This window comes from Trichosurus vulpecula, chromosome 1 (assembly GCF_011100635.1).
Source record: "Trichosurus vulpecula isolate mTriVul1 chromosome 1, mTriVul1.pri, whole genome shotgun sequence".
NCBI classification, from domain to species: Eukaryota; Metazoa; Chordata; class Mammalia; order Diprotodontia; family Phalangeridae; genus Trichosurus; species Trichosurus vulpecula.
The window spans coordinates 146,911,058-146,925,466 of record NC_050573.1 but is presented as its reverse complement, the minus strand read 5'-3'; the positions used below and the strand labels follow the sequence as shown (position 1 = coordinate 146,925,466).

The following is a 14,409-nucleotide window of genomic DNA, read 5'->3' as shown; positions in this document are numbered from 1 at the left end:
GACATATACCCCGACTGACAACAGTTTACATCCAGTTAGTAGGATAAAAGATCCATACAATAAATTCTTCCAGTCTAGGTTTCACAATTCACAATCTAGGTTCCAAGGTTTCGCAATTCATGGTTTCAGATATTATTCTCCACATGCCCTCATAGACAATGCTCAGCAGACACAGGATCCAAAGGGCCCTAATTCCTCATGTTAATACTTCAGAGCTTGATGTTTAATTGAGTGTCTTTTCTCTATAATTAATTCAACAACCATTTATTAAGTGTTTACTCTGCATGAAGCAGAAGATGGTTTTGGTGTGCATAGCCATAGTGACGATGAAAAGTGGAGATGGAGTACAAAGTGTCCTGGCCTCACAAGGCACAAAGAAAGATAGTTGTAATAAGCATTATTACAGCTAAGTACTTTAGAGAAATGCCAAACAAAATACTATGTCAGGTCCAAAGATAAGTTTATTATGGACAATGAGGGTAAGAGAATCTCTGTGGGGGAAGTGGCATTTGAGTTGGGTTTTAAAGGTTTAAAAATCAGCAGGCAAAGAAGCTGAGTACAGCCATCCTAAGCACAGCATGAGCAAAGGCATGGAGATCAGAAAAGTAGAGGGCATGTTCAGGCACTGAAGGTTCATTTTAGGGCCCTGTAAAGGGAACTAGTGTGAAATAAGGTAGGAAAGGTAGGATGGGCCCAGATTGTGGAGGACCTTGAGTGCCAAGCAGAAAAGTTTGAACTTTGCTTGCTAAGTGTAACCTAGCTATGTATATGTGAATATGAGTTCAGTTTCAGGCATATTTCTTTGATGGTAATGACAATATGAGCAGAGAATTCCTTTTGTCAGTAAGAACCAGGACTGATGCCTGGATGAGAGGTCACATCTGAAAATCTAGATTTCGAAGTTGTCAATCCAGAAACTAAAGTTCTCGTCATAAGAATGGAAAAACTGATTGAGAGAGTAACTCGGAAAGTAGAAGAAGGCTGAGGAGCTACCCCTTGGGGGTTCCTACAATTAGAAGACATCAAAAAACAGAAGAACCAATGAAGGAAATAGAGAAGCCATTACAAATGTTAACCAAGAAACTAAAGTAAACTGTGTCAAGATCTGCCAGAGTGCTATCATGTAGCAATTTAGACTTCTTTTTCAAGCAGGCCACATTTTAGAAAGTCAGTCATTGAATGCTGCTACATTAGAAAATGCCTCAGTTTTCCTGCATGAGGCAGACTAGGGACTTAGTTTCAGGGTGTCTTTGTTTGCATTATATTGTGTCTGTGTCTGCTGTCTCGCATACTCACCTAATTTGACCCCCGTTACCTTATAATGTAACTTACACTTCTGTATAATCCCAGCCTCTTGATTATTTTCTTGCCATTAAGTCACCACTGTATCCCATCTTCTGGCTTCCTGGATCCAGATTATCTACTCAACATGTTGCCATATTGCAGTGCTTTGGCTCTTCTGATCTTTGCTAACAAGACCAGTCTTCATGGTTTGCTGCTATCTGTACATAGGCAGATGTGATAGCGATGCATAAGCTATCCCTATTAAATGTATTTTTGAGATAATTCAGTCTTGGGTATTATTTTTTCAAATTATCAGTGCCAAAAGGAATTAACAGAAAGAATTAAATAAATGTTTGTAATTCTCTGGACTATAAATTGTTTTGTTATCAGCTGGATTGATCAATAGACATTTATTTGGCTCCTTCTTTGTACCACCATGCATTGTGTGGGCAGTGGAGATACAAAACTTAAGTGAAAACAAGTAGGTTATAGTCCAGCCACTATACATATATATCTGCAACTGTAAATACATAGTGTTATTGAGGTTGAGGAGGGTCACTAGAAGTTGAGGGAATAGGAAAGGCCTTATATAGAAGACGGCACTTGAGTTGAGCCTTTGAAGGAAACTCAGGTTTCTGAATGATAGAGGTGATGAGGGATTGCTTTCCAGGCATGAGGAACAGCCAGTACAAAGGCGTGAAGGAGCAGATAGAGTGCCATGTATATGGAAAAAAAGAAGACCAGTTTGTCTGGACCACAGCATATATAAAGAAGGTAATGTGCATTAATTACAGAAAGGTAGGTTGGGGTCAGGTTGTAAAGGGCTTTAAATGCCAAACAGAGAAATCTGTATTTGGTCCTGAAGGTAATAGGGAGACAATAGAACTTACTGAATGGGAGAATATGGGTGGAGATGGGTGTGGGGGCAGGGGTTGACATGGTCAGATTGGCACCTTAAGAAAATCACTTTGACAGCTATGTAGAGGATACATTAGAATAGAGAAGTAAGGAGTCCAATTAGAAGGCTATTGAAATAGTCCAAGTGAAAAATAATTAAGACCTGAACTAGGGTGGTGGCTGTGTGAGTGGAAAAAAGGGTAATTATATGAGAAATGTGAAGGTAGAAATGAGAAATTTCAGCAACTGATTAGAAATATGAGGTGAGAGTGAGGCATTGAGAAGCCGGGTGACCTGAAGAAGGTGGTGCCCTTGACAGTAAGAGGGAAGTTTAAAAAAGGAGTGAGTTTAGGAGAAAGGATAGTGATTTCTGTTTTGGAAATGTTGAATTTGAAATGCCTGTGGGACATCCAGTTCACAATGCCCAAAGATGGATAGTTGGTGGTGTTGAACTAGAGCTCAGGAGAGAGGCTAGGGTTGGATAAATAGATCTTGGAATCATCTGCATAGAAATCAGAGTTGAACCTACAGGAGTTGTTGAAATCTCCAAATGAGAGTATAGAGAGAAAAGAGAAGAGAACCTTGGACAGAACCTGGAAGGATACTCACAGGCAAAATGTGGATCAAGATCTAGCAAAGAAGACTGAGGAGTATACAAACAGGTAGAAGAACCAAGAAAGAACAGTCCTGAAAACCCAGAGAGAAAAGAGTAGCCAGGCAACAGTGGCCACAGTGTCAGCTACTGAAGAGAAGTCAAGATGGGTGAGAATTAAGAAAAGATCATCAGATTTGTCTATTAAGAGAGCACTGGTAACATTGGAGAGAGCAGTTTTAATTGAATGATGAAGTCAAAAAGCAGATTTCAGAAAGCTTGGACAAGAGTAAAAGGAGAGTAAGTGTCTACCAAGCATAAATAGGTTTTTCAAGAACTTCATCTGAGAAAGGCAGGAGAGTGTATGGTAAGCTTTAGGTAGGGTATATTTAAAGATGAGATACAGGCAAACCTAACGACAGATAAGAAGGAACCAGTGAATAAAAAGAGGTTGAAGGTTAACAAGAGTAAGGATGAAATGGAGGCATTCTACTGGAGAATATGGATAGGATCCAGTGTGAATGTTAAAGTTTGGCTTCAGCAAGAAGGGCCACCTCTTTATCAGAGACTGGAATAATGGATGAGAGAAGGGAGATGATGTCAGAGGGTTTTGAGATGAAGAGAAAAGGAAAAGAGGAAGCTCACAGTGAGTGGCCTCTTTTTTCTCAGTAAACTATGAGTGGAGGTTCTTAGTAGGAGGGATTAGGGAGATGACATAGGTTTCACTGTCGGCAGGGAGGGACAATCAATTAGCATCCCACCACTATGGTACCTAGGAAATTATCTGTTAAATAAGTACTTGATGCAGATCACACACTCTATTTTTTTTTCTTGGAGGCTTTGGTTGTAGGCTCTATGACTTTGTTGTCTTCTTCAGGCTGTATGTTTTGGTCTTCTTTGTCACCAAAGAAAGAATCCAAAGTCTGAGACTGAGTCTGGGCGCGTTTTCGCTGCCTGGCCATATTCCCAACCCACTAACTTGACCCTTGAGTTTTTCAGTGGGGTATGACTGCTTGTAGACTTACGAGTTCTATGTTCTACGTTTGGGGGGGAGGTGCCAGCTCTGTCAGAGCCGCACTCCTCCTTCCCCAAGGACCCCCAGTCCAGACTGGGCTTAGATCTTCAGCAGGCTGTTGCACTCCTGCTCTGATCCGCCACTTAATTCCTCCCACCAGGTGGGCCTGGAGCCGGAAGTAACAACAGCTGTAGCTGCCCCACCTCCGCTGCCCCCGGGGCTGGAAGCCGAACCGAGAACTCCTTCCACTCCCGCAGCTTTTCCCACTAACCTTCTCAGCAGTCTTTGGTGTTTGTGGGTCGAGGGGGGACTGGTAACTGCCGCAGCTCACATATTCAGGGCGCTAGGGCCCCCTCCGCCCGGCTTCTGGTCTGGATCGTCCACGCCGCTCAGGCTGGGCTCTGCTCCACTCCGTTCCCAGCTCCCAGCTCCGTGCGGGATAGACCTCACCCAGAGACCATCCAGGCTGTCCTGGGCTGGAGCCCTGCTTCCCTCTGCTGTTCTGTGGGTTCTGCCGTTCTAGAATTGGTTCAGAGCCATTTTTTATAGGTTTTTGGAGGGACTCGGGTACGGAGCTCACTCTAGTCCGTGCTTACCAGCCGCCATCTTGGCTCCGCCCCCCCTCTATTTTTTTTTTATTAGACTGTTTCAAGAATTGTGGCTGAGGAAAAAAGGCATCACAGGGTGGATAGACAACCTTCAGAGAAGAACTTCTCCAAACTTAGCTAGACTAGTCCCCAGACAACAGATGTATATATAATTGATCTCTAGGCCCCAGCTCCCCTAATTTAGGACTATATGCAAGGCCATTTTTGATTAGGTGGAAAAAATGGTCATTATTGTTTACTTGTTTTGATAATATTTTAATCCATTTTAAATGTACAAATTAAATGCATTGTACATTTAACTCTAGTTAATTTAATTAATTATGTATCTTGTTGTTTTAGAATTCAAGTGTACCTCTGTAGGCAGGCATAGAACATGGGCCAGATGTGCTGGCCTGTATGTACTTCACTTTATGGAGTATAACTGACAGCTGTAAAGCACATATCTATAAATCAATCCATATTTTCCAATTAACTTTCATTATAGTCTCAGATATGTGTTCCTACAGAAAAACTTTGGACTCAGACCATATACCTGTCATTCTAGTTCTCTCTGAATGTCTTTTTTCACCTGCAGTTGTACAGATATAGTGGATATGAAAGCTAGAAGAGAAAGTAGAAGTAGTTAAAACTGATTATATCACTTTACTCCTGATATTTGTGTCTGTTTCACTGAGGCTGTGGTACAATGCAAATAGTCAAGGAACCCATTAGTAGGAGTAGGAGTGTATTAAATGCAGGTCTTCTGGGAGGGGATAACAAATTCACTATATCCTTTTCTAATTCCATTAGAGCCTATTTATTGGAGTTTAATTCATTGTACATTTAAAGATTAAAATTAATTTTAGCCTATCACGGAGCTATTGCAGATACTTTACCAGGATTTTCAAACCATGTGATCCACTTCTTAGGCAAGTTCTGATTCTTCTGTTCTTTGTTCTATTTCTCATTTTCCTCCTTTCCCACTTGCTTTTTCTTCTTTTTCTTTGTCTAAATGAGAGGACATATAATAACTTTAAAACAATTTGAATTAAGAAAACTATAAAGAGGAAAATGGAAATATAATTAATAAACATAATTTGATGAGTCAAGATAATATATATCTAAACTATACAGAGCTTTCAGGTTTAAAGTGCTTCACATATATGATCTCATTTAATTCTTACACTCTCCCTAAGAGGAAGGTATTATTATCCCCATTTTATAGAACAGAAACTGAGAGGTTAATTCCTATACTAGTGTCAGAGGTAGAATTTGAACCTGGGCTCTCTAGACTCCAATCTAAAGTTCATTACACTATGTCACACTGCCTCTCCTGTTGGTTTTTACCATCATAACAAAGGGAAAATTGTTCATTCTAATCTCTTTTTTTAATATCTTCCCCTCGGTTTTTTTCGTTATTGAAGAATATTTAACATACACAGGCTAAAATTCCACCACAAGTTAGAAAATTCAAAGTAGTAAGTACCATGAACCATCTGTATTCTGTGGGCCTTAGGTGTTTTTTAATCTTTCATCTTTTGTGAAGATCAAATTTCATTAGAAAAATAAGCCATTGGCATTACAAACTCAGTCTAGTGAAATTCAATATTCACAATGACAATTCAGAATATGAACTCCATAGATGGAAAAAAACTAACCCTCCCCCTCTCAACTTTGCATCTAAATATCTTAAAGAGCACCAATGGTTTAATGAAATGGTTTTGATCTGCCCTCCTAAGTTTAAGTTCAAAAGAGAGCTTTTATTTTTAAGTGTATCCCTTCTCTGAGTATGTTTACTTTGAACTACAGCATATCGTTTCTCCTATAAATCTAACCTGCCACTATCTGTTTTTAAGGCTTTGTAAACTCCAAGTGGTTATGATGTGTGAAGTTTGGATTAAACTGAAATTTTTAGAAAACATATGTTACAAATTTTGAGTTATTTTGATTGTTTCAAATGGTAGAATTTTAACATAAATGTTCGGTGAAGAACTCTGGACGCTAGCAAGGCAATGTACCATACTGGGGTATGGTGAAAAACTAGACTAAAGCAAAAAAGAAATTCCAGAAAATTGCTGTTTCCTGTCAGAGTAATGATTGTCTAATGAAGCCGCTGCTCTTATTCTTCATATAGTCATTTGAAAAGCTTGTCTGTACTCATAAACCTTAAAATGATCACACATGGAAAAAGTCATCATGTTTTGGCAAATAGTACGCTGTTAGGAATGTGCGTGAAGTATACCTGCTTCATAACTAGTATTCTATATAAATTCCATCAAAGTATGTTTGAAGGTCAGCCGAAAAAGGATAAAGTATGAAGAAAGGAATGAGATAAAGGCCTTTGAAAAAGAATATATTCCTTTATCAAAAAACACATTTTTTTTGTAGCAAGGACAAAATTAATGAAGCATGCATATGCCTTTTTCTTATTTTTCAGGTGTAATTCTTGGATCATCATTACTACTCAACATAAATGACTTTCTTCTGAAAACAAGCCTCAAAGAAAAAAGTCGAGTTCTAATAGGGCCCTGCTGTGGTACTGCCAGTTTGGAAGCTAAATGGTGTAAACATAGTGGTAATCCTGGCCCAGAACATTCCGTTCCAAAAGTATTCATTGATTTAAGCGGAGGGCTAGTACAGGTCTGTGATAGTTGTCCAAAGTTCTCATATTCCAATAACTTCTTAATTAATGTTTTTAGTTTTTATTAAAACTGGTGTTAATTTTTTTAACTTTGGTTTGATGGGAAAAAGAATTACCTGATTACTCTCCCATTATTTTAAATAATTCTTTTGTTATCATCTTATCCTAAGCACAGTTACCATTAATAATATTTTTTTTAATTTTTTTTTAAATGCAATTTATTTATTTAACATATTTGGTTTTCAGCATTGATTTTCACAACATTTTGAATTACGAATTTTCTCCCCATTTCTACCCTCCCCCCCACTCCAAGATGGCTTATATTCTGGTTGCTCTGTTCCCCAGTCAGCCCTCCCCTCTATCTCCCCCCTCCCCTCTCATCCCCTTTTCCCTTCCTTTCTTGTAGGGCAAGATAAATTTCTACACCCCATTGCCTGTGTATCTTATTTTTTAGTTGCATATAAAATTTTTTTTGTTTTTGAACATCTGATTTTAAAACTTTGAGTTCCAAATTCTCTTCCCTCTTCCCTTCCCACCCACCCTCCCTAAGAAGTTGAGCAATTCAACCTAGGCCACACATGTATTATTATGTATAACCCTTCCACAATACCCATGTTGTGAAAGGCTAACTACATTTTGCTCCTTCCCAACCCATCCCGCTTTATTGAATTTTCTCCCTTGACCCTGTCCCCTTTCCAAAGTGTTTGTTTTGATTACCTCCACCCCCTTCTGCCCTCCCCTCCATCATCCCCCTGCCTTTTATTTTTTTTTATTTTTTTTTTATCTTCCTCCCTCTTCTTTCCTATGGGGTAAGATACCCAACTGAGTATGTATGGTATTCCCCCTCAGGCCAAATCTGATGAGAGCAAGGTTCACTCATTCCCCCCTCACCTGCCCTCTCCCCTCCTCCCATAGAACTGCTTCCTCTTGCCACCTTTATGCGAGATAATCCACCCCATTCTATCTCTCCCTATCTCCCTCTCTCAGTATGTTACTCTCTCATCCCTTAATTTCATTTTATTTCTTTTAGATATCTTCCCTTCATCTTCAACTCACCCTGTGTCTGCTCTCTCTCTTTTACATATATATATATAAACATATATATACATATACACATACATACACATACATACATATACACATAGATATATACATACATACACATTCACTTATATATATACATAAACATATATATATATATATATATATATATGTATATATATATATGTATATATATATTTGCATATTCCCTTCAACTACCCTAATACTGAGGTCTCATGAATCATACTCATCATCTTTCCATGTAGGAATGTAAACAAAACAGTTCAACTTTAGTAAGTCCCTTGCAATTTCCGTTTCTTGATTACCTTTTCATGCTTCTCTTGATTCTTGTGTTTGAAAGTCAAATTTTCTATTCAGTTCTGGTCTTTCACTGAGAAAGCTTGAAAGTCCTCTATTTTATTGAAACTCCATATTTTGCCTTGGAACATGATACTCAGTTTTGCTGGGTAGGTGATTCTAGGTTTTAATCCTAGCTCCATTGATCTCCGGAATATCGCATTCCAAGCCCTTCGATCTCTTAATGTAGAAGCTGCCAGATCTTGGGTTATTCTGATTGGGTTTCCACAATACTCAAATTGTTTCTTTCTGGCTGCTTGCAGTATTTTCTCCTTGATCTGGGAGCTCTGGAATTTGGCAACAATATTCCTAGGAGATTTCTTTTTGGGATCTATTTGAGGAGGCGATCGATGGATTCTTTCAATTTCTATTTTGCCCTGTGGCTCTAGAATATCAGGGCAGTTCTCCTTGATAATTTCCTGAAAGATGGTATCTAGGCTCTTTTTTTGATCATGGCTTTCAGGTAGTCCAATAATTTTTAAATTATCTCTCCTGGATCTATTTTCCAGGTCAGTGGTTTTTCCAAGGAGATATTTCACATTGTCTTCCATTTTTTCATTCCTCTGGTTCTGTTTTATAATATCCTGATTTCTCATAAAGTCACTAGCTTCCACTTGCTCCAATCTAATTTTTAAAGTAGTATTTTCTTCAGTGGTCTTTTGGACCTCCTTTTCCAATTGGCTAATTCTGCCTTTCAAGGCATTCTTCTCCTCATTGGCTTTTTGGAGCTCTTTTGCCATTTGAGTTAGTCTGTTTTTTAAGGTGTTGTTTTCTTCAGTGTATTTTTCAGTATTTTTTTGGGTCTCCTTTAGCAAGTCATTGACTTGTTTTTCATGGTTTTCTCGCATCCTTCTCATTTCTCTTCCCAATTTTTCCTCTACTTCTCTGACTTGCTTTTCCAAATCCTTTTTGAGTTCTTCTATGGCCTGGGGCCAGTTCATGTTTTTCTTGGAGGCTTTTGTTGTAGGCTCTATGACTTTGTTGTCTTCTTTAGGCTGTACGTTTTGGTCTTCTTTGTCACCAAAGAAAGAATCCAAAGTCTGAGACTGAATCTGGGTGCGTTTTCGCTGCCTGGCCATATTCCCAACCAACTAACTTGACCCTTGAGTTTTTCAGTGGGGTATGACTGCTTGTAGACTTACGAGTTCTATGTTCTACGTTTGGGGGGGAGGTGCCAGCTCTGTGAGAGCCGCACTCCTCCTTCCCCAAGGACCCCCAGTCCAGACTGGGCTTAGATCTTCAGCAGGCTGTTGCACTCCTGCTCTGATCCGCCACTTAATTCCTCCCACCAGGTGGGCCTGGAGCCGGAAGTAACAACAGCTGTAGCTGCCCCACCTCCGCTGCCCCCAGGGCTGGAAGCCGAACCGAGAACTCCTTCCACTCCCGCAGCTTTTCCCACTAACCTTCTCAGCAGTCTTTGGTGTTTGTGGGTCGAGGGGTCTGGTAACTGCCGCAGCTCACATATTCAGGGCGCTAGGGCCCCCGCCACCCGGCTTCTGGTCTGGATCGTCCACGCCGCTCAGGCTGGGCTCTGCTCCACTCCGTTCCCAGCTCCCAGCTCCGTGTGGAATAGACCTCACCCAGAGACCATCCAGGCTGTCCTGGGCTGGAGCCCTGCTTCCCTCTGCTGTTCTGTGGGTTCTGCCGTTCTAGAATTGGTTCAGAGCCATTTTTATAGGTTTTTGGAGGGACTCGGGTACGGAGCTCACTCTAGTCCGTGCTTACCAGTACCATTAATAATATTAATAAATAATAATAATAATAACCCAAATAAGACTGTTTCACATTAGCAAGTATAGCTAGGTCCCTTAGAAAGGGATTATTAACACTTAACATACAATGCCATTTTCAGCTCTCTAAAACATGTACCCTTGATCTGCAGTAAGAAAAATTAAAGACATTTGATGTATGTGTTGACATAATCTATCTTTTGGAGAAATTGGCACCTCTTTGGGATATGTAAAAATGAACCCCAAACCAGAAATTGAAATGTTCAGCTTAAAAATGAATAATTGTAAAAGATATGTGAAATTTTCTAGTTCTCAACAATAATTTTTAAAGACTCAGAAACTCCAAGTTCTGTGTGCATTGTCACAGCTATTCAACAATATAGATTGTTTTCTAAGTTACAAAGTCCTACTTTAAGGCATATAGATTAACTCTTTAATACTCCCTGAGGCTTTGGAAATGTTCATTGGCCAATGACTGAGAGAAATCCTCACACATTCAATTGTAATCTATGTCAGTTTCTGTTGGTGTCCCAAGAATCCATCTATCTCTATATCACTGCTCCTTTAAGTAGAAGCAATAACTGCATGCCAGCAAAAGATCTCTTAGAAACAACAGGGAAAAAACAAATCCTCTAACATTACATTGTAAGGGCATTGGCTGTCTCTGCACTTTGAAGGCTAGAGCATCCTGTTCTCTTCCCCAGCCTGACCCTTCGCCTGTCTCTGTTTTCTCTCTTACAATAAAAATCAGAAGAAAGAGAAGAAAAGTGGCATAATGCCACGTCTCTCCTTCCTGTTGCTTCTTGATGTTTCCTTATCTTTAATCCAAATGAATTAGGCACATGGCTTGTATTTGGAAAGCCACCCACTTTTGTCAAAGATGTATAGACCCGTATGGGATAGGGATCAGACCCATGATTTCACTGGTATAGGGAACTCCCAGGTGTGAAAACTCCCCCCACTAATGCAGGTCAGCACCTTCTCTACAAATTATATTCAGGTTGCCCAGAGCACTGAGAGGTTAAGACACTTACCCAGGCTCACAAAACCAGAATGAATGACAGGACTTGAACTCAGATCTTCCTGGCTTTGAGGCCAACTCACTGACCACTACTAACTACTACGACTCTCATATTCTTACTCAGTTCTGTATAGTCTTTTGATCTTTCCTTTGGTATTGCCACTAGTGTATCATTTATATTTCACATTATATTTGCAAATGATTTATTATGATGAAATCCCTAATCTATGAAGTAAATCACTTGTCATTGGTCATGTTTCTTCCTCCATCTTTTGTAAAACTGAGAGGATTGGACCAAATACCCTCTAAGGTCCTTTTGAATTCTAACATCCTATGATTTTATATGGATAAATATTCTTTTTCCTCTAGGGGAATAGATCTATACTTCTCCTTCATAGGAAATACCAAGACCTCTTTGTTCTGAAACTCCACAGACTTCTTGTAGCCTGTGTACCATAGTGTCAGCACCTAGCAGAGCACCTTCATAAGAGGTGCTCATTAAAGGTTTGTTGAACTGATTTCAACTTTCTTGGGGCTTTTAAAATCCAACACCTGGACCCATTCTTACCAAGAGTTGGAGTCTTTGTTTTCTTACTTTAGATTCATTTGTAGTACTTCTCCCTCCTCTCTGCTTGAAATAGAAGAAAACTATACCATTGTCTTTATTTAAACTCCTAAAAAATAGGAAGCTATTCAGTAGGACTTTTAAAGTTAGGATTTTCCTTGCCTTCTTTTTAACCTTAATAGGTGTTCTTTTCCTTCTTAGTTAATTCAAATAAATATTTCTGCAAGTATATTCATTTATTCAGCCAAGCAGGTCTTTAGTTTCTACCAGTGTAGAGAACTCTGTGCTAAGAGTTATGGAAAATAACACAGTTTAGACAAGACACTAAGGGTCCCTGCCCTCATGAAGCTTACACCTGAAGATTATAAGAGCTGGTAGGGACATTAACGCCCAAATCCAACCACCTTATTGTATGGATAACTTGGCCTACTAGCTAGTATATGTCTGAGGTGAGATTTGAACCTAGGTCTTCCTGACTCCCTAGTTCAGTACCCAGTCAGCTACAACATGCCACCTCTTACAGAGCTTCTTAAGCTGTGGGTCCCGACCCTATTTGGGGTCACAACTCACAGTTTAAGAAGTGCTGAAGGGGTCACAAGTAGAAAAAGTTTAAGAAGCCCAACATCACACCTTTATAATTTCATCATCAATTTGAACATTATAGGACTTCATTTAACATAGGAAATAGGAATTATTATCATTTTCTTTTGTGTATATGTCTTGAGCTTAAAACATTCTATCCTATTGCCCAGTTCTCAGAAATTCTACATAACTCGACTGCTAGTTAAGACTGAATAGAATTTAAATCTCTTGTCCTATTATTTTATATAATTTTTCTTAAATATTTTTAAATTTCTAACCTTTGTCATATAATTTTAAAGGTCTTTTGGGGTCAAGAACATTTGAATTGTTTAGTTCTTCTACATGAACTACTTTATGGATACCTAAACAATGAAGGCAAATCAGAGATACCAGCTCCTGATCAAGTACTACAAATGCCACGTCCTTTTGAAAAGAACCAGACCTTTAAAACTGAGCAAAGTTCTGATGACCTGAGAACAGGCCTATTTCAGTACATTCAGGATGCTGGTAAGAAAATGTAACTTACACTATCCTTTGGGGTTGCTATGTAGTTGCTGGTTGTATTTTTTATGCAAAATTAATCAATTAGATACATACAAAGCATCATTTCAGAATTGTGTTACCTATATTTCCAGTACTAAAATAGTACATCACCAATAAATTTCAAGCCAGGAAGATTTTCTTGATTTATTTTGGTCTGAAACCATATAAAACTGATTAAATTGCTCCTTTATGTTCTCTTCTTTTATCCTTCTAGTTTGTTTTTCATCTAATAAACCAGCATGTGCCCCTTTAAAAAGATAGAACTAATTAGAGCTTACTTTCTTTTAACAGAGTCCTTAAAACTGCCTGGTGTCCATGAAGTTGTGTTTTATAATGAAACTGAGGACAGTCCCGGCATGATGTTATGGAGATATCCAGAACCTAGAGTGCTTACCCTTGTTCGAATAAGCCCTGTTCCTTTCAATACCACAGAGGATCCTGATATTAGTACAGCTGACCTTGGGGATGTTCTACAGGTAGGTATTGATAGATACACAAAATACAAATTTAGTGGGAAAGAGTTTATGATTTAAGAAAAACTAATTCAGATCAAACCCAGCTAATATTTTCATTATTGTAATAGAGGTTTTTCTTCTTTAAAAAAAAAGGTTACATTTCAGGGTAATATTATTATTCCAGATATACAATACATGGCTTTTATTTCAAGAGGCTTGATTTCTTGTTCTGTTTTGTCATAAATAGGTTGTTCGATCTCTGGCTAGAATGAAGTTGACATTTAGATGTATTATTGTTGTATTTTTATGATTACAAAACACTTTCCAGACATCATTATCATCATCAGACCCTAATGCCAGGCTTTTGAAAAAAGTAGTACAAGTATCGGTCTCACTTTCATGCTGAGGTTAAATGCAAATGACTTCATTAGGATCACAGAGCTAGTTAGTAGTGGCCCTAGAACTTGAATCTAAGTCTTCCGACTGAGTTGAAAACAGTTGAGTATTATTTCCACCTTACCATTTTACCTATTTAATCTCTGCCCTCCTTACTGTAGACAACTAAAAGACTCTTTTTCTTAAGTGAAAAAATAGCTCCATGTCTACAGTGTGATAGATAGGGAAATTCCTAGCTGAGTATACATTATACACCATATGTTTACAGACAAAATATAGGCTACTGGATCTGTTGAACTCTCTGAGCTCTTTGTGACAATTATAGTTCACACTAAAGTACTTATAATTATTCCTAATAAAATTCTTTATTTTAAAATTATTTTGCTCTCAATATATGATAGCTATTGTTAATTTTTCATTGTTAACATTGAATAATAATATTGTAAGAGATAACCTTAAGTTACACCTTCCAAATTAATGCCACTCTATAGTGAATCACCCGTTTCTTGAGTTGTGGTAATGAAAATATACAGAACAATCCCAGTGGCTATAAATTTAACAGTCTCTATTTCAATACCCTCTAAGCCCAAATTTGTTTCTTTCTCTCCCAACATCAGAGTCTGCATACTTATTTATCTTCTCTGCTGATGTTTTTGGGATATTTCTATATAGTGAGACAACAGTATTATTATTGACACTTTCA

General features: G+C 38.5%; 1 protein-coding gene across 1 annotated transcript in view; it reads left to right on the top strand.

Moving 5' to 3' along the window:
- Positions 1–14,409, top strand: part of VPS13B (vacuolar protein sorting 13 homolog B) — a 1,100,792-nt gene that overhangs the window by 898,448 nt on the left and 187,935 nt on the right. The window contains 3 exon segments of the mRNA XM_036759288.1: positions 6,813–7,015; positions 12,612–12,819; positions 13,147–13,331. Coding sequence (XP_036615183.1) covers positions 6,813–7,015; positions 12,612–12,819; positions 13,147–13,331 — 596 coding nt within the window.